Below are 20,860 nucleotides of genomic sequence, written 5' to 3'. Positions count from 1 at the left end.
CAGTTGAAAAGTAAGACTACTCTGTACTTGTACTTTGCTAATTTTAAATACCGAGCATTATGTAGTATTGAATTACGAACTATTTTAACTCGTTTGTTTTTTTGGTTTAAAAGTGATATTGAATGAGGTGTCTCAAGTTAGCAAGAGGCCATGGAACCAGAATGAACACTCGGGAAGGGCCGTTTCCGGCCATCTGGGGGGTTTGTAAAACCAAAAATTTTCTTGTACGCTCCGCGCCAACCGATGGTGGCGCTCCGCTCAGATAGTCGTGCCTACAATTTTGAAAATCCATATCAGTCGCAAAAAGTGCTCCCCCCCCCCTTTCAAATTCCTGGCTACGTCGCTGATAAGTATCAAATTTTGATCTATTATCAGCCAACTTGATCACGTTGTTTACAATTATTGCATTTTGAAAGACTGAATGGTTATGAGGAAGGGACGGTGACGAGGACGGGGTTTGGATGATTTTATAGCTTTTATAAGTACAATACATTTTGTCAATACTCTGAATTGGTCAACTCTATCAGCAACTATAACTCTCTATAAAGCGTATACGTTATAGGAGGCAACAGCATCCCTTTCAACTTAGCTATACTCTCCCTTCACCGCCACCCCTCCTTGACGATATACGTTACTGACAATGAAAATTGTATCTTAGATCTCTATAACAAAGAAATAAACGAACGGAATAAACATTAAGGTCCCATCTCCTATGAATTTGAAAAAAAAGGTATTAGCGTCACCTCTCATGCATTCATCCAGAACTCTGCTTTAATCTATTATTTGTCTTTCATCCAGAACTCTGTTTTATTCTGTTTAACAAAAGATGTTGTGTCATTGAAATAGGCGTGACATAACAAAAATCAGGTTTAAGCATGAAAGGTATAAACGTAGCTCGGTAAATTGGGTAACCTTATGTAAGTAACCATGGTATCGTCGTGTATTAGGATCTGATATTGCCATTGGGTAACAAGCAAATGTGTTACGCTCACTTCAAACAGTTTGGCTCAAATTTATTTTATCATCAAGAACATAACTTGAGAACAAGAGAGTAAAATATTACAGGACTGGTGCGAGGACTGATACAGAAGCACGAAAAGAGGGCATCGCAGCTAAAATACCCCCCCCCCCAAATAATAAACAAACAAGCAAACAAAAAAAAACAAAAAAAAAGATAAAACACAACACCAGAAATAACGAACGCTTGCATATACACAAATACGTGGCATGCATTACGACAACGGAACAACTCCTAGCCTTATTTGCATAATTTATATTAGGCATTTTATTCCTCGTATCATAAATAATCATGGTCCTCTTCCCCTCAATGAATGCTATCGAAACTTTAACTTTCCATTAATGTTCCCTTTTTGTGAATTCCTCTCACATGTTAAATTCGTTTTCCTTTGTGATATGAAGAACGATATAAAATATTTTTCTAATGACTTGAGATATTGATAAAAATTGTAAACGCGACTCAGACAAAATACAATTTTCTCTGTCAGCCGGCAAGCACGGCGCCATGATACTGAAGGACCGATTGGAAATATAATGAAGGGCCTAAAAATGTCGAGATGCCGTGAGATCCTCTCTCTCTGTCTCTTCCATCTTCTGCACACACATTTCAACTGTCCTACAAAACCTAAAGTGTTCACAATCCTTTCTTTCACTATCCAATTTCTTGCTTTTCAAATATAAAAGAAGAAGGAGAACAAAATAAAAACTTTCATCAAGCATGTATTTATCTGTTGTGATGTTTTATTATAGACGGCCATCAGACGCTTCATTTTAATGTTAGCCAGTAGGCACTTCTTGGTGCGTAAAACTACAATTTTGATATTTTCCTATTTTTCCACTTGAAACTGCAACTGATAGATCTAACACACTTTTTATTTCGATTTTTTTTATCCAACAAGTCATATTAATGTTAATTACATTATATCTGATAACTTACCTTTTTGTAATATACCAGTACTTTCCTTTCTATGAAATATTGATCAAATGTCAAAATCAATTAAACTTTTTTTCTTCTTCAATATTTTCTAGACAAGTCAATGTAATGAAATTTATTGTTGTGATATAAGTATCACATATCTGCCGAAAATCGATCAAAATCAACACAAAAAGCTGTTCAACAATTAAACAAAGGAAAAGAAATTGTACCCATAGACGTAAACATTTGACGATATGCTATTCTCCATTTCTTTGTTTTTGATTCTTTTTAATCTTAGCCGAGAACTCCTCGGGATCCCCCACCCCTCCCCTCCCCACACACACAGACTCCCTCTTCTCTCACCCATGCCCGCACTACAGTCTTGTAGACAGTGATAGTTAACATTGGTTCACATCGACAGTATTCCTTTCATCGTCATTTGGTTATTAATTAACATCAAATACCCTTCAAAAAGGAAGATTAAAATAGGTAACAAGAAAAGAAATCGAAAACTATTGTCATGAATGTAAATTTGTTTGATAATCTCCAGGCGCCACTAAGACGCTTTATCTTTTTTTTTAATGTTAGCCAGCAATCACGCTTTTGCGATATTAAATCTGCATTTGATCCCCTGAAAGTTTTCATCACAACGGCCTCTGATTTAATCATTGGCAACAACGTGCCATGATTTACCATGTGTTCTACTCTAAATGGAAGATTGAGTAAAAACTGATTTCCTTTTTCGTCCAGAATTTTTGTGAGGAACATCAGGTCTTCGTAAAAAAATTACTTTTAGCCAATTCCCGTCTGCCAGAATAATATCAGGGTATGGTTTGTGTTTATATTCTCTGTTCTTTCAACGTTACTATTTAAATTAATTTGGATCTTTGCGATTTTCTATAACGTTGTATTAACACATAAATGAGTAATTATACCCCGGCCTCAAGGTAATAGCCTACATGCAAAACTTTGTGTCACGTGATCTGGTCTAGCCATGAAATAGTCAAACACAAATGCATGACTAACTCTAATTCTAGAGATCCGTCGGGTTACAATCATTTTATTACTTCTACTTTTGGTAGTTAGTAACCATAACTAAAAGACAGAAAATATTACATCCCATTGAATTTCGTGCACAATTGGGTGGGACCATCATATGTAATTAGTCTAACTAACTTTAACTTCATCACCTGACTCAAATTTATCCATGCAACAAATTTAATCTTGAAGCATGTTACAAAGTATTACTTTAGGTGTTGTAAGTCTGAGTCAAACGGAAGGAAGAACCCATGAGAAAATGTGAACTATAGAAACATTCTTTGTATTCCCTTTCAACTCATGGAGGATTAGAGATTACGTTGATCCCAAGAACTAACCACCATGTAATGGAAGGAAAGCTAAACGGGAATGCATTTTTTCAAGAAATTCTCTCTAAAGAAAATACACGTTATAGAATCATTGCAGAGCTGTATGCTGCTTGTTTTTTTGTTGTTTTTTTCTATGGAATTAACACTATCGACATTAGATCGAAAGAAAAGGGAATAATACAACCGTGGCACGCCTGTTTTCAATCTTTTAATCACATGAACTCCGATTGGCAGAGGTTAGGCGAAGTTTCCCTCCTCACTAGTAGGGGATTCTCCCTAGCAGGGGATCGATTCTCCCTGCTTGCCTGCTGGATGTCCCTGCTCCCAATGTGCGTATAAGTAAGAGGATATAATTCTGTCTACAAGATCGATGAGTGGCTATATGCGAAATATTGTGAAGTCAAGTCAAGTTTTTCATGTTATTTACCATTGATTCAAATTTACTTTCTTTTAGGTTAGTTCCCATTTATTTGTGTTTTGTGTATTATCTTGTAGTGAATATAGCAAATCAGTAACCTATAGTTGACACGGCTGAATTAAATCATGTGAACGGTAAGGTATACGCTATAAGTATAGTACCCATAATGAGGGGGAAAACAAAAGATGTTGTGTTATTGAAATAGGCGTGACATGACAAAATTCAGGTTTAAGCATGAAAGGTATAAACGTAGCTAGGTAAATTGGGTAATCTAATGCACGTAACCATCGTGTCGTCCTATAATAAGAACTAGTATCACCATGCATTGAGTAACTCGCAAATGCGTCACGCTCATTTCATACAGTTTGGCGCAAATACATTTTGTCATCAAGAAATAACGTGAGAACAAGAGAGTTGAAAAAGACGGTAGCAAAGCGAGGACTGAGGCATGCAGAAGCACGAACAAGGGCAACGCAGCGAATGTCCCCCCCCCCCCCATAAAAAAATATAAAGAAGATTGCACACGTGTTAGAAGAATGTAATTACGTCATATTATATTATATATTCATGGTTCACATTTGCATTAGCGTACATGCTTGTCTTATTTTTCCAAGAAGCGTAATACCGTCTGTAAAATTAGTCTCTGTCACCAGGGGCGTAGCGAGCGGGGGGTGTGGGGGGGTGTCACACCCCCCCAATAATTTGGTCGCTGTCGGCAAATTTTGGGTCTGTCGGCAAAAGGAGAAAAGGTGAAGAGAGCGGAAGGGGAAGAAAGAAGGAAAGCTGAATAGAGAAAAGGAGAACGGGAGCTTCTTCCGTGCCAAATTTGACTTAAAATATGCACCAGATTGCATCTAAGGACGTTTCAAAACTAAAAAATTTCCAAAGGGGAGGGGTAGACCCCCTACCCTAAGACCCCTCCCCCATTTCAGTCACCACTTCCAGATCCGTCGGCAAATCAAATTTGACTTAAAATATGCACCAGATTGCATCTAAGGACGTTTCAAAACTAAAAATTTTCCAAAGGGGAGGGGGACACCCCCTCCCCTTAGAACCCCTCCCCCATTTCAGTCACCACTTCCAGATCCGTCGGCAAATCAAATTTGACTTAAAATATACACCCGATTGCATCTAGGGACGTTTCAAAACTAAAAATTTTCCAAAGGGGAGGGGGAACCCTCTCCCCTTAGACCCCTCCCCCATTTCAGTCACCACTTCCAGATCCGTCGGCAAATCAAATTCTCCACACCCCCCCCCCCCCAACAAAAAACCCTTCGCTACGCCCCTGTCTGTCACTGAGACGGATAGTTAACCGTTTAATTAAACAGTCACATCATCATTGGGAGGGTCTTAACAGGGGCATCGCTAGCTTTTGCCGATAAATGAACAAGTCTACAATCAAGTCGTTCATTTTTAATCTCATAATCCGTCAAAAACAAATTATGTCAATATTTAAAAAAAAAAAAATTATTAATTTCGGGAATAATGTCAGTCAAGATTACGCGAGTATAACTCATGTAATTGAAAATAAATGTCGAAAATTTGAGAAACAACTGCATCGAGTATCAAGATAAAATTTAAAAAATGAGAGGTCGAAATTTGGCATTAATCATCGCCGATGTCACAAACAAAAGTCGAAATTTGAGGTAATTTTAACGCTACATGTTGTAATCAAAGACATAAAAACGTCACATTTTGGACGTTGGGATGTAATAATTTTTAGATAAAACGTCGAAATTTCCGAGATGAAACTTCGAAATTTCGAGACGGCTACCGTAGCATCCACAAAAATGAAATTCTTCTGTGTGACTGGTTTCTCCAGCCTTAGCCACGTCCTGAAAGTTTGGCTGGTTACTGTCTTATTATGACTACGAGAAAACAGAATGACTTGGACATGTTAATATTTATTTTAATATGCACTTTGTACAAGACGACCAGTGTGGTCGAGTGTGAAGAAATCTGCCGCAGAGGTGACAAGCAGAAAAACGTTCAATTTGCAAATTTCTTGCATACAAAATACCAACGACGATCGGAGAGCACAGAAATGATCAGATTTAGCTTATCTTAAAATGATGGTTAAATTGTTATAAGTTTCGCAATAGTTCATCATTGTACATGTACTCGGTCAGTAACAATTCCTTCCCCGACAAATAGAGCGACCATCAGTCTACTTGAAAGTCTAAATGGATTCAGATCGGATTATCGCCCTGCCGGTTAGATTTTAGAAGTTTCCGACAATTGTTTTCTTCTCAAACTTAATCGTCATGATTTCCTAACAAATCATTGCAGAATTTTCCGAACATGCCCATACGGAAAATAGTTCTTGGATGTGATGCACGCACCCCCCCCCCCCTGATCAACACCTTAAGTGAGAATTGGGAAAACCCGAGAAGTATTTTCCTGAAACGTGATGATTTTTCCTGACAAACCGCATAATTTTACCCACAACCTTCGCATTGGAAACCAGGATTAAGCTATAAGAAGGAATAAGGTGGCGCTATACAAATACAGATGGAATGTGCAATACTTGACGTGCGCGTAGCGCGCAACGTAAACGGGTGGCGCTGCAAGGGAATGGGTGAGAGTAAATCCTGTTCTTCAACGATGACTTCAGGTACAAAATTAATTTTATTTAAGTTGTTGACCGTTCAAAGAACACCGTTGTGTGTCTATATCCTTTTTAATTTTTGAAAAATGATCCTATAAACATCAAGGCACATAAATGAAAGTGGCTGGACTATTTAGTCTAACACAGAGATAATTTGGTCAGTTGCAACACAAACTCAGTAGATGCTCTAACATATTTACAATGTTTTACAATTAGTCCAAGGACCTATGTCCTTAGAATGTCATCCAATGTTGCTCTGTTGAAGTTAAGAGAATACATTTTGGTTGAGTAATTCGAATTTTTAAACAATTGGATTTATTATGACGAGCCGAAGTCATAATTAATTAAAAATTAAAGGATCATTCAAAAGGCTTAGCATGTTCTAAAGGTGAGTATCTTGGAAGCTAGAATATAGAAACATTACCACTCAATTGTTGTCTTTTATCATTGACTATGACAAGTCATGACGAAACGTCTACAATCTTACATATTCTGTAAGGGCAGATTCCTATGGAATGCAATGCAACACTAATCTTGAAGAGAATATATTACACAATAGGCGACAGATGTTCTTCCAATTAATTTTGCATATAATACCCTTGTTGATTTATACTTTATCACGTTTGCTTGGATTTAAATGTTCTTTAATTTCATCAACAAAAAAAACTTTTTGTGTTGTAGAAATATTATTTTCCTCTGTGGAAAATTGATTAAAGGGAGCGAAGAATCGCGCACAAAAAAACGTCTGATGCCGGTAATCTGACCTAGTTTCGACTGAGTTATCGATCCCAGAAAATACACACACGGCTTGCTACCGTCGGTAATAAGACACTAGTGTACAGTCAATACATGCAGCTACGGTCAATACCCACAACACAGTGTAAATAGCAGTGATGGACATCTCAGCAGGGAGTTGTTATGGAACTCCCTGATCTCAGGTCCAGATAAAAGATAACAAGGTATCACGTTTCATTACTGTTTGCATTTTGTAGCGACAAGAAGAAACTTAACTTGCAAGCAATGGAAAGGTAATCTTTTCAGAGGGCGACACGCGGTTTGGGGCGAGTCTTAAATGCCTTCAAATATTATAAAAAGAAAAAGAAATAAAATTTGCAGCTCAATGTTTTTGTCATTATTATTCGATTACAAATATGGACTCATAATAAATCTGCCTAAAATTAAGTTCTTTTTTGGGAAAATAGAAAATAGACTTATAAAAGATCGAAACTATAATAATTGTATTGGTGAAACGTCTTGCTGGAGTATTTTATTCTTCACATGCCGTTTTATTCGGACGAGATAGGCTTGAGTAAAATTAATTGTATACATGTTGTCAGTCATAAGAAAAATAGTTTCCCTTGAATTTTTTCACCATTAAAATTAACTCGTATTTTCTGATATAGTTTTCGCGAGCAAATGTCTTTGTCGGTTCTAGAAAACAATAATTCACAACAAAAAAATTAGCAGAGTAGATCATACAGTTTAAAATAGTGGTAAAGAGCCTCAATCAGAGATTAACCATTTACAGTTGTTTAAATACAGAACAATGTTTAAGTAACTATATCGTGAACGAAACAGAAGGATAGCATGATGGTACAGAACTAGGTGAAGAAATCCTTGCGAAGCCTAATTTTACAATGAATATTTGCAAACACATGTTTTGCAAATATTTTTGTCAATACATTTTTAATTCTAATACGATGTTTAAAAACTGTCGAATGTCACTAGAAAGTGTTGTGGTATGACATTGTACCTTTAATTTATCGCATTAGGCGAAGCACTCCGTATGATCAGGGAGGTGCCTGGTATTGACCCAGCAGGGCGCTGTGAATATCTTCTATTTATGAGGTCTGATCTTTACTCAAATGGCGAGCCATAAGATATGTCAGTTGAGGTCGCGGTCAATACTGTGCACTCTATCCGGATGTACAGACAGTATTTACTTTATTGGTATGTAAAATTGTCAGTGTAGTAGACGTACCACTAGTAGTACACATTGCGTTACAATTTACACTACAGACTACAGTACAGAGAATCACAATAACCCTCCATATTACTTTTTTGTGTAGGCTACTCGACGTGTGATGAATAACGTTGAAGTGGGCTATGAGTTCTTGATTGCATTGATTACCCGAATTTGATTGCAAGGTAGGATTAAAATATCCTTTACGATAATGTCAATTTGATTGGTAATGGAAGGTATTGCTGATGATGATCAATGGAAAAAGTTACAGTGATATTGCTAGGCATAGGCTAGGCCTAGCTTGGGCCAGTGCCATTGCTTAGCATTAACAGTTAGTTACGATCAATATAACTAGTTTAGGCCCAACAATTAGGCTACAGCAGCATAAACTTATGTTAAGCCCGAGAGCCTTTTTTCGACCTTCAGCTTGCTGAGCCTTGGTTGTTCATAGCCCATTGCGTCAGGCTTTATAAAGGTTTGTCAAATATTGGCCTCCATTCAGTTCACAAACCATGCAGGCCCACCTTACAAAATTTAACATCATGTTCTAACTTTAGCATATATAGGCTAGGCTAGACCTAACATTAGTTATCATTGCTGTGTTTTGCAAACAACAGTTTAAATACAACTAATGCAAAGCCTAGCTTAGGCTAAGTTAGGGAGAAAGTTACCATTTTAAAACTAGCATTTTGATGACATATGGATGGCATACATTATAACGGATCTAGTGCCATTCCGCCATCCTAGGTACATACTGCCATAACTTTCTGCCATAAGGTTTTGATTCTTTAGGCCATGGCGGAAAGGCTTGAAACCTATGGCTGAAAGGTACATTGTAGGAATGGATTTTACTGTGGTGTACAGGAATATATGAGACTTTCCTTGAATGGCGTGGAAGGATAGGTACTGTACACTGCCTTCAAATGTGACGGTTCACTGGATAGACTTTACGACAAGATTGGGGAATTGATCCACAGTCTTAATGTACAGGTTGATTGAATAGTTTTTATTGTAATTTCGTAAGAGTCCATACACTGTCTTCAAATATATTACAGTTGGTTGAATAAATCAATGTAAATTAGGCTGAAGTGATTGTTTATTCAAATGTCTGATTCTGAGTGTCGATTTAAATTATCAGATTTTGCTAGCCTAGGTAGAGTCATAGGCGTAGGAGCCTCATTTGATTCGCGCATTCCACATGTTAATGTGCATATCATATAGGCATTCATCGGTTATTACATCACATGCCAATAACATAAAATCATTTTCCGTCTTATTACCCTTCCATATTGGTTATAATTATTGGGGAAGTCTTTACAACAATAATGATAATTATAATAATAATATAGGTTTAACCATTGAAAAACACATTGCAAATTCTTCTTCTTTCAGTAGGTGCCAGTGGCGGAGCTAGGGGTATTGGTCAGGGGGGAGAGAATGGTCTGTAGGGGCACTTTCGACACTATCTAAGCGGAGCACCACCACAGGTTGGCGCGGAGCGTACAGAAATTTTTTGGAGTAAAGATACTCCCTAGATCGCCGGAAATGATCCTTTCCAGGCCTTGCTAATTTGCAGATAAACGAAGAATAAATTGGTGTCATTGCCATTTGTCAGAAAAGTGCACCAACAAAATGTGACAAATATCAATAGGTATTTGAGAGCGCAATAAAAAAGTCAATAATCGCGAATAAGTAAAAAGTGGTAAAAAACTGATAAGGGCGCCAGCAGTCCATTTGACTCCGTCAGGGGGGCATCCGCCCTCTCTGACTGTATGGACGCTCCGCCACTGGTAGGTGCCCGAAAAATTCTCAGCATATTGCCCAAATTTTCACCAAAAAAAAATTGAAAAACACACTGCAAATTATTATTCTTTCAGTAGGTGCCCGAAAAAATTCTCAGCATATTGCCCGAATTTTCACCCAAAAAATTGAAAAACACATTGCAAATTATTATTCTTTCAGTTGGTGCTCGAAAAATTCTCAGCATATTGCCTGAATTTTCACCAAAAAATTGAAAAACACATTGCAAATTATTATTCTTTCAGTAGATGCCCGAAAAATTCTCAGCATATTGCCGAATTTTCACCCAAAAAAAATGAAAAACACACTGCAAATTATTCTTTTTCCAGTAGGTGCCCGAAAAATTCTCAGCATACTGCACGAATTTTCACATAAAAAAATGGTTGGGGGGCTGCAGCCCCCCCAGCCCCCCCGCCTCCTATGCCTATGGGTAGAGTAAAGCGAAGCAATATGTAAACACAGTGCATATAAAATGCACCCACAAGAATGTGCTCTTTCCGCCATACCAAAAGGGCTTTAGCGCCATGACAATATCATTTAGCCTTTGAAGAAGATCCTGCTAGGATCGAAACGTCAGGCCAACTTACTTTTACACATTCTCCTACACAGGCTCTCTAGTGGATAAGCAGTGTGCTAACAGTTTTATTTTGATGACAGTATCATGGCGGAATGGCCATTTTTCTATGGTGGAAAGAACAGATTGTGCCCCCCCCCCCCCCTTATAACTAGGCTAGGCCTAGTTAGGTGTAACTAGTATTAAAAGCCTAACTTATTTGTTTTTGTAACCTGTTCTGTACCTGTATAAAATACTGGTTATGGCAAGAAGACAAGGCCTAATGCCTATTGATCATTTTTGCAAAGTGTTGTATTGCAGTTCGAACTTAGAAAACAGTAGTACATGACTTAGTGTAGACCTAACAGGCCTAGACATTTTCTATGTGCTGTTAAGCCAGCTGCATTGGATGCCCAAGCCCATAAACTTATGTTGAGTGTCATCCATATATTAAAGGTTAAATGCTCAGTTCTCAAGTATGAAATGCCTTCTTTGTCCAAGAAAAGTGCTAGTTAAATGTAAGTGTAAGATGGATCAGTGTTCAGTGTAGATGACTCTTTTACTACGGAAAGATTAAAATGTGAGTTTAAGTTGGTAAGACTGCCATAAGGAATCAGACAAACTCTGGTGGTTAGAACCTTGCTATATTGCAGAGAACAGAATATGGTGCCACAGATGCTACATGCTACCTGCTTAATTAAGTATGCAGATTAAGTATACTTGTGTAAAAATTTTTTTGTTTTTTTTTCCTTCTGTCAAACTTTGGTTACAACTTTCCAACCAAATTCCCACATGGTGCATTTAGTGGTTGTCTGCATCCTTTATCTCAGAGAGACTACTGTAATAAACAAACCCACCCTAAGACTAATCCTTAATGCACTTCACCATCACATTCAAGAAAGGAAAAACAATAAAAACAGAAACCTTGAGAATGTTCAGTTTTGGACAAACTCTTGTAATCTCACCCACATGTGTGTATCGATGCCCTAAGATAACCAGCCCTGAAAGATAAGTGATATCCACCTTCATACTGTACAGTACCTTTAGAGTACACATCCTTTTAGCTAATATCCATGACTAACTTAGCTCTCTGAGATGGTACTAGTGCTGCCTAATACACCCTGCATTTGAGTAAAAAGTATCCCCAGTGGCTGATGTTTGAGAAAGTTTACCAGTTTTTCCCTCAGATAATTAAAATGAACCTTCCCATAAGGAATTCCAACAAGAGGGACTGACTGACTGATTAATTGATCTATCCTGTTAGCATTTATAAATGTCAGATAAACCTGGTAAATATCATCGTTTCAATAGGGAAAATATGTTTAGCATTGTTTCCAAGGTTTGAAACCTTTTTACAACTCAGGGTATGCTGCCATGTGGACTAGGTACAAGTTTTTTACTTTTGCTTTGCTTTAATGTTTACATTAAGTTTTTCTTTATTAGAAGTTTAGGACACTATTCAGCTCATAATGTCACTTTCAGCCTCACATTAGTGTAGCCATTAGAAGGAATCAAATAAATGAAACTCTTTATTAGTAATTTACCTCGACAAACATGATCACATCAGTATTGTTACTAGGATTTTAATAGGTGTGTCGGTGGGACGCAACATCTTAAACATGTTTGCGTCCCTGCACTCCTCCATGAAAACATGCGCCTTAAAATACCTCTTCAAGAACACAATATTTAGTTATAATGACCCTACCCAACACTCTGGCTTGTGCGCAACAGAATAGCATCTGTGAAAGTGTTATAGGCTACTGTGCGAATACGCTGTGAATTTGAAAGTCAGATATCAAGGTAAAATAAAACGAGCGACGAGACAGAAATTGCACGCATGAAAACACTTCAGCCCTTCAGTGATGTAGTTAATATTAGTATAGATCTTGTGTAAAAGTAAGTTGGCCTGACGTTTTGATCAAATGTCAGGCCAACATACTTCTACACATTCTCTTACACAGTCTCTCTAGTGGATAAGCAGTTTGCTAACAGTTTTATTATATGTAGTATAGATCTTGACTACATGAGAACAAGCCCCTAATAGGTCTACTACTTGCTCACAACTTTTACTAAGCTCTGTCATTTAGTTACCATTAGCAGTTACCCAAGGGCAATTTATTCATACATTTTATTCAAAGATAAACAAATTTTCCCCTTTCCCCAACCACTACATTAAGACGGCCCAAACTCGGCCAGTACTGACCTCTTTCTCATTATAGTTTAAAAATAACTTTTCATGCAATGTCGCTGAAAAACTCAAAGCTTCAATGACTACATTTGAAGATGTGTGAAATAGTTTAAAGACGAGCATTGCACAAAAAAATTGACTGAAGCACGTGGTCAAAGGGACCTGAAAAATTTGAAACAAGGTAGCAACAAAGAAATTTCTGTGGTAAGAATGCACATTTACATTAGCAACTCTCAATGTGGAGAGAACAAACATAATCTGGGATGAAAACTTGTTGTCAGTATCAGAGATGTTTGCTCTCGCCAAAATTCATAAATTGTCTCAACTTGCAACATTTTGTGATCGAAACAATGATTCAAACATTACAGTCATGATAGTCTCAGAAATAATGCAAGCGCAACTTCATACCATGTGTTCTTGTTGTCGAAACGTGCAACAGATTATGATATCTGAGTGCACACTGATAGTTTGATAGTCTGTAGCACACAGTAAACTTTACTATATCTATACATGGTAAAGTAACGTTACAACTACTGTTGTTGCAGTTTGAACTACATACTTTGTGTTCTTTGAGCACTGAAGATGAAAGAATGTTTGCTGTCAATGGGTAAGGGACTATTAGCCAATCAAATCACAAGAAATTTGGAAAAACATCATTGGCTATTTTTAGCATGAAAATCTCAGCAATAGAAATGTTGTTACTGTAGTTCCGTAAGGAAGCATAGCTGTTGATTGTTATGATTTTATTTGTTTTCAAACAATCATTCATAGGTTTATAAGAAATTTTGGTTCTTTTGAGAAGAAGTTGTGTTTTGAATAGAAAGAAAGATGTTCATTAATGATGGCTTTGGTTAAATGTTGTAGGCCTAGTTGTGAGTGTGTGTACTTGTGATTTGTTTCTTGAAAAGAATAGTTGCATAGATCTGTCTTCCGTACGCAAACAGTTTGAAGATTTTGCATCACTGACTAAAATATTGCCCAGAATCCTGCCATGCTGTAGCAATAAGATGAGTTTAATCCTATTGATGAAGAAATTTCACATCAATCTTTTTGAATTTGCTTAGTTATTAGCCAAGTGCTGCAAATTGTGATGTTTTTTTCTCTTCAATTATGATGTTTTTTTCTTCATTGAACCCAATGTTGGAATGTAGATATTATTGCTCAATAAAATTATTTATTTTTTATTTTGGAGTTACACTATATCGTGAATCCTATTAAGGATGGCAATCAGTGGTGACTGAACACAGCCTGGTTTACACATCTCGCTTTGGGTTCCTTTCTGAGTTCTGGGAACTTCCTACTACCTAGAATTTAGAGGCATTCATTGTTTTGTTGTCCTTTCATCTTCTCCCTCCTGTACTGTAGGTAACAGAGTTTACTTTAGTGTATAGATCAGCTTGTCAGCTACACAGTTCGTGAATATTGGGAGTCTCCAAAACTTGAAATAACAAAACAGATCGCAACTAACGATTGAAAGTTCCCTAGTTCCTACAGTAAGTACTAGCAGGATTAGAGATTTTTCCAGGGCACACATAACCTATTGATGAATACTGTAGATCAAAGGATTTGTAAACACATCTGAGGCATGTGCATGTACAGAAAAGTAGAGGAAATTAATTGTCATATTTTATGCGGTTTATGTTTATGGTTTGTCATATGGCTTTTGGATTTATGCACTACCACAAATGAAGGATGGAATGAACTGTTGGCAAGAGCCACAGATGGCTTTTCGAACTGTTCTCGATTAATAAGGTGTTGATGTGATGAAAGTAGCACTCCTGAGAGCTTAAGTATGTCAAGACTACTTTGGTGATTGTTAGTATTTTCTTTAATTATCCTTGCCAGCAAACCAAATTCATTCTTCCTGTTCAGTTTTTTGTTTCAAGTTCAGCATGTCTTCAAGCTATATGTTATATTTATTTGTATTTTACGTCTTTTAACACCGGCCTATAGTTTACTCCGTAACATTCCGCAAAAGTGCAATTTCCTGCTTGGGATTTCATAAAATATGACCTACTTCCTGACTTTACTAAAAGCTAGAGAGTAAACCAGCCAAAACAATAACACAATAAAACATAAAGTTCCTGTACTGTATGGCTCCAGTAGATGAAAGGGCAGGGGGTGCAGAGTTGGGGCTGGTGATTGGGAGTGGGGGGGGGGGTTTACTATATAGGGATTTATGAGAATGTTGTTTGATCTTTCAGTGCAGACTGTGCAGTTAAAGTATATTGGTGTGCTGGTACAGTACTTACATAGTCATATTGCAACCTGGCAGTAGGCTACCGTTATACAGATCAATCTAACATTGTACAAATCTAATAGTAATCTCTGATATAGTTACTCTAGTAAGAGAGCTGTAGAGATACCTGTATTAAAAGGTTTGTGTTTGTCAGTTCAAAGTACAATTGTTTACAAAGGTCAAAATATTGTGTAATCAATTTTCCATTTGATGCCAAATTCTACCCATCTGTGAATATAATGTTACTCATCTTTGGACTGTGGTATTGTACAGTCAGTGTTCTTTTAGTTGTTGATATTGAACAATCAGCAGATGTCAGTTTAACTGTGCAAGTGTTTTACTGTCCCCATTTATCCTTATTAGAAAGATTATTCTTCTGAAGGTTGGAAGAAATATTTATGAATATTGAGGCTGATGGTTGAAATATTAATATCATCATACCTGTAGCAGTTAAGTTGGGTGAGGAAGTAAAAGTGTATTGTGATGTGAAAATTCAATGAGACTGTAAGCATCACTGCTATTAACAATTTCCGGACTTTTTGACAGTGACTTCTAACGTAGTACTAAGCCAACATAGTCATACTGTACATTAGGAGTAGATGTCATTTCAGACTTGATGATCCACAAGTGAATACTGAGAGATAATTGTCTACATTTTGATAAAGCCCCAATAGAATTCACAGTCACAGAACATTTATAGCAGAAAACTACAAGCAAAATGTTTTAATTTTTTATGGTCATATTTGAAGCCATCAACAAGACTAAATTGTACTGAAGGAAAGTTTAACTATTTGAAGATACCAAGAACATTATTTTGTTACTGACAAACTGTAACAAAGTGTCTCATGACCATTGTCTTACACCTTTTGGTTCCAAAATAAAACAAAACTGTTAGCAAACTGCTTATCCACTAAAGAGCCTCTGTAAGAGAATGTGTAAAAGTAAGAGGGCCTGATGTTTTGATCCTGCTAGAATTGAATCGTCAGGCCCTCTTACTTTTACACCTTTTGGTTCCGATGCTAACAGCATCAGAAACATGTGCAGTCACGATGGAGTTTTTGTGTACCCTGTAAGTGTGTGTGTGAGTGTACTATGGGTGTGTGTGCACTTGATTGTATTCTGACTGAAAAATAAACAAAGGAATTCAAAGTCCTCAGACATCATTTCAAAGAATCACCACATAGGGAGGAAGAATTCTATTGTTAAGGGGTAATATTGTTAAGGTTATGGTATGTGAATTTAAACAATGGTGTCATCGGTCACCTGTGTGTGTGTGTGGATGTGTGTGTCTGTGTGTTATGCCTTTTTACAGCTTGTAAACAGGATACCTTAGGAGTTCTGTAACTTGGATTCATGTCATATGTGGTAGTCAATAGCCAATGGAGTGGGTGTAGATGTGCCCTGTTGTTCTTAGAAGTAATTTCATGCACATTATAGAGTGAGTGGGGCGTAACGTAAACATGTTTAGATGGCCATATTTTGATAAAGTCTTCTTTGTTTGCTTTTCATATTTGTTTTGTTGGTTGCATCCTGAGAAGAATCGGAACCATTTCTATTTTCTGCTTTCTTCCTGCAGTGTTATATTGCTCAGTCTGTTGGCTTACTGTACATACAGTACTGTAGGATTGTGTCACTTGATTAGCTTCTGTTGCAATTTCTTCCAACCAACCAGTTTGACTACAGAAATTGCTTATGTGGTTTCTATAAATTTATAGATTAGTTTTATATATATTTATATATTTTTATTCCTCTTAAGGTCATACAGCTTTTAAAGTGTTCTCCAGGTAACTGTTGAAGCGATCAGGTGAAATAACTGCACATCTTTCGTCACTATTACGCTGTAGTCGTAACTGTGACTTTGGCGGTACTCCATGGTTACGTGTTACAAGAGCTGTCTGATTTGGGTGTACATACATACATATGGGTAGTATACACTTAACTGACTCAAGACTGTTATATATAGCAGTATTTTGTGGCAGCTGTATAGCGTTTATGTAATATGGATTATTTCGACTAAAAGCTCTTTTTAGTCTACATAATTTATGAAGAAGCTGTCCTGGTTGCATCTTTTATTTGCTGGTCTGTGGTGAACACTGCAAGGTAGTGTAGAGTTTTGAACAGAACCCACTTGACTGGAACATATCGTACTGAAGAAAGGTTTATACAAGACTTTACTGTACAGGTGAAGTGTTCAATGGGAATACTACTGTAGGTTTGTGGCATGTTGGGAATCCTAGTATCACATGATACTAAGTACTTTACCAAAAGTGGTGTAACAAGTACTCCAGTATTAAAGTAGATTGCCATTTGTATACATGTACATGTACTTAAGATCCACCTGCAAGCAGGAACATTTACGACATTTACTCATGAGTACCTCAGGGACAGGACACAGGACTGATCCGTTGGGTATGCCAAACGGCCAGTATTTGGTGGCAATGTTAAAAACATACAGTACATGTGTATTTCGACCGTGCCATACAGTAGTAGGGCTGTAACGATTAAACGGTTAACCGGTTAACCGACCGAACGGGAAATTTTACAATGTTTTCCACACTTCCCCCCTACCCTCTGCCTACCCCGCCACAATGCACAAATTCAGTATATCTGTGAGACTGTGACCCATTGTTGTACTTGTAATTGCGTAGGCCTAGCCCTACTACCGTACACTTCTGTAGTAATCGCTTCCTAACAACCGACTTTCCTAATCTTGGCCTAGCTGGTGAAAGCCTTGTAGTCTAACACTCCATATGATCGCGAACTTCAATACACAATGCCAATATTAAGTAGGCCTAGTAATATTAGGCTTATAACTGCCATACAATGCCTGCGCTATTACAGTAGGGGCTACGCAATTAACGAAGAAATATTTGCTTTAAATATCTCTGTAACAGTTACCGATGAACTGAAAGAGAAACAAAAATCTGTTTAAAACTTCATGAAAACGCGCGATTCGTCTTTTTCAATGCAACGATCGTCAAAACTAAGCAAATACAACCAAATTCTTGACATACGCGTTACGACAAAACGATACTTTCAGCGCTATTTTGAGAATGTACTTCCGCATCAAAAAGTGGTGGCGCTCTTTTGGAATCATAATCTGAGCTATATAACTCTGATTTTCGGCTCTTATTTTGAGGCAACAACACGGGTTACGTTTAAACGTTAACCGTTCGGTTAATAGAAACGGTTAACCGGTTAGTGAATTAACCGGAATGACACAGCCCTATGCCATACTACAGTATTCAATGCAATCAATGCATGATAAGATCAATGTGAGATGTTACGGTAGGTCACGGTCCTCATACGAGGACTCGCTATGGCGATCCTGCATTTTCTGTTGCTGCACCTGCCCTTTCGAACGAACTCCCGATCCATGTGCGTGAAACCTCCTACACTTGAAATTTGCAAAAGACAGCTTAAAACGTTTCTTTTCTCTCCTTGGTGGTTGTTTGCTATGTTTTCTATTTTCCTTTGTGAGGTGCTGAGAAACTGTATTAATCGCTCTAATTAGTGTTATTTATTATTATTTTAATCTGGAAATTATGAATATTTCTTTCAAATTGCTTACCTACTATACCTTGGCACCACAAAGCTGGTGCATTGTTGTCTCACCCCATATATATATGCTTTATACGTTTAAATACATAAGTAACATTTGCGAAGTTAACGGTCAGTTTTTTTTTTCTTCTGGTTTTGTCATAGTGTCAGGGAAGCAGGGAGAATGGTGAAAGTGGAGGCTCGAAGACAGGCTGACCCTCAGGTGGTCCAGCATCTGTGGGAGGCCATAACATTGATCAGGAATCAGAAGCAAGTTGCCAATAAAGAACGGATTCAGAAGTACATGCACAGACAATTTGGTACCCCAAAGGTAGATTGTATGTTGGAAATAGGGTATGCGGCACTGGACGGTCTGCTCGTGAAGGAGATATCTACCGGTAAAAAGGGTATCCGGGCTGGATTAGAACAGGAGGCGTTCTGGTGCGTTGAAGATACAGGAATGGAGGTAGGCTATGTCATTGATATTACTAGTTCATATCCTCTTCTTCAATAATCTATTGTGGCCCCAATTATCGCCATTGTTTTAGTCTGGCATCCAAATGTCTTTTCATTAAATCGTTCGTTTTTTAAACCAAGTAAAATGTTGCACTTAAGTGTCAAGAAAGTAAAACAATTTTTTTTCTTGAACTATCGTAAGTTGAATTTTTTTTTTTTTTTTTTGTAATTTTGTTGTTGTTTTTTTCAGTCATCAGACTCCCATGATTGGTATTGCTTTACCTGTCACAAGCCAGGTAAGGTGCAGTGCTGCAGTACGTGCCATCGAGTCTACCACCCTCAGTGTGTCTCCGCAGAAGAGAGCGAGAACACCGAAGACAAAGAATGGAGTTGTGTCATCTGTGAGGTTAGTCAAACTTAACTAGTTGTGCACAGTAGCCTACTTTTTAATGGCAAATACAGTTCAGGGAATAATTCTAGTGTTCCAAATTTTGGTATAGCAGTCTTGAAGGCTATGATATTTGTCTCTTATAAATTACTATGGTTTAAGTGTAGTAGGGCTGTAACGGTTAAACGGTTAACCGGTTAACCGACCGAACGGCCGGATAAACGTCCGCCGTACATCGTATCAGTTTAACCGTTTTTGTAATGCCAATTACGCAGTCGCAACGGCGCGTCTTCACATCACTTTATTCCCGAAATAGACCGCAACATTTGCTTGCCGAAAATCATGTAACAATTGCAAACTTTATCACGCATCCATACAAAAGATTGGCGGTACGATTGAAGGGATTACCAAGCGGTATGCGACCCGTGAAGCGCCTATTGTTACCCCGTTCGACAACGTGGCGAGTCTGCATCTAATCCTTTCAAATTTATATTGTATTTAAGCAGTAAACGTTTTCTTTATTATGATGTAATTTCAGTTCAGTGTTCCCTCTAAGGTGCGGGATTCCATTCAACAGACTCAGTAATCCCACAAAGAAAACATTTGTCTGCTGGAAATCCCCGCATCGTTTTCTTGCATTCGCGATAAGTTTATACTCAATGCACAACGTATACACTTGACTGTAAAAAAAACTCTGAAAATCAGTAGAGAAATAACCAATTGTGTACGAAAAGTAAGTTGGTACACCTTTCAAATTTTACGAAAGATCGAGCAAAAAACTTTCAAAAAATTCACGCGAAACTGGCATATCGTGCTAAATGCAACTAATGTCATGTAAACAAGGCTCTAGTACACCCAATTATGAATAAAACGTAAGAACACATCAGGTGTTAAGCGGCGAAAAAGTATTTTCTAAAATTTCCAAAATTACGGAGAAAATAATATCCTACCATAATGTAGTGTTTAGCAAATAGCCTAACCACCTCGTCGGTTACGGATCTCACGTAACTACAAAAACACAACTAATTGTAGGCCTATATTGCGAAGTTTACGTTTTCTACAAGAACATGGAAACAATATTAAGCATTTAGTTAATCATGCCAAGTGGCCTTAAACATGTGATTACAAGGTTTACTTTCATGTATCATGTGGAATGGATTGTCTTGTTCATGCGGAGGAGTCAGTTGCCTGTTTTACTTACCTAGCTGTTACGGGGATCATATTTTACCTACTTTTCTTAAACGTCTAAGATAATAATTCTCATAACTTAACCGAACCTTTACTGACTGACCTTATTAATTATAGACCATGAAACGTTCCTTGGCAACATGCCAAAAAATTGTTAACAACAGGTGTTAGACAGGGGATGAGCTCACAGTTGTTTGGCAAGGTACCTTGGAAAATGTA

The 20,860-nt window shown here is 37.5% G+C and overlaps 1 protein-coding gene across 2 annotated transcripts in view; it reads left to right on the top strand.

The window, feature by feature from the left end:
- Nucleotides 1-8,272: 8,272 nt before the first annotated feature.
- LOC139958753 (zinc finger MYND domain-containing protein 11-like) overlaps nucleotides 8,273-20,860 on the top strand; it is a 36,149-nt gene continuing 23,561 nt past the window's right edge. The window contains exons 1-3 of one of the 2 annotated variants that reach the window (XM_071956074.1): nucleotides 8,273-8,474; nucleotides 18,775-19,075; nucleotides 19,316-19,471. In XM_071956074.1, coding sequence (XP_071812175.1) covers nucleotides 18,794-19,075; nucleotides 19,316-19,471 — 438 coding nt within the window. In that variant the 5' untranslated portion in view covers nucleotides 8,273-8,474; nucleotides 18,775-18,793. The remainder of the gene's footprint in view (nucleotides 8,475-18,774; nucleotides 19,076-19,315; nucleotides 19,472-20,860) is intronic. The other variant, XM_071956075.1, reaches the window with a different exon arrangement.

This window comes from Apostichopus japonicus, chromosome 18 (assembly GCF_037975245.1).
Source record: "Apostichopus japonicus isolate 1M-3 chromosome 18, ASM3797524v1, whole genome shotgun sequence".
In the NCBI taxonomy this organism is placed as follows: domain Eukaryota; kingdom Metazoa; phylum Echinodermata; class Holothuroidea; order Aspidochirotida; family Stichopodidae; genus Apostichopus; species Apostichopus japonicus.
Note: the sequence above shows the minus strand (reverse complement) of the source record. Positions and strands in the feature narration are given on the sequence as shown.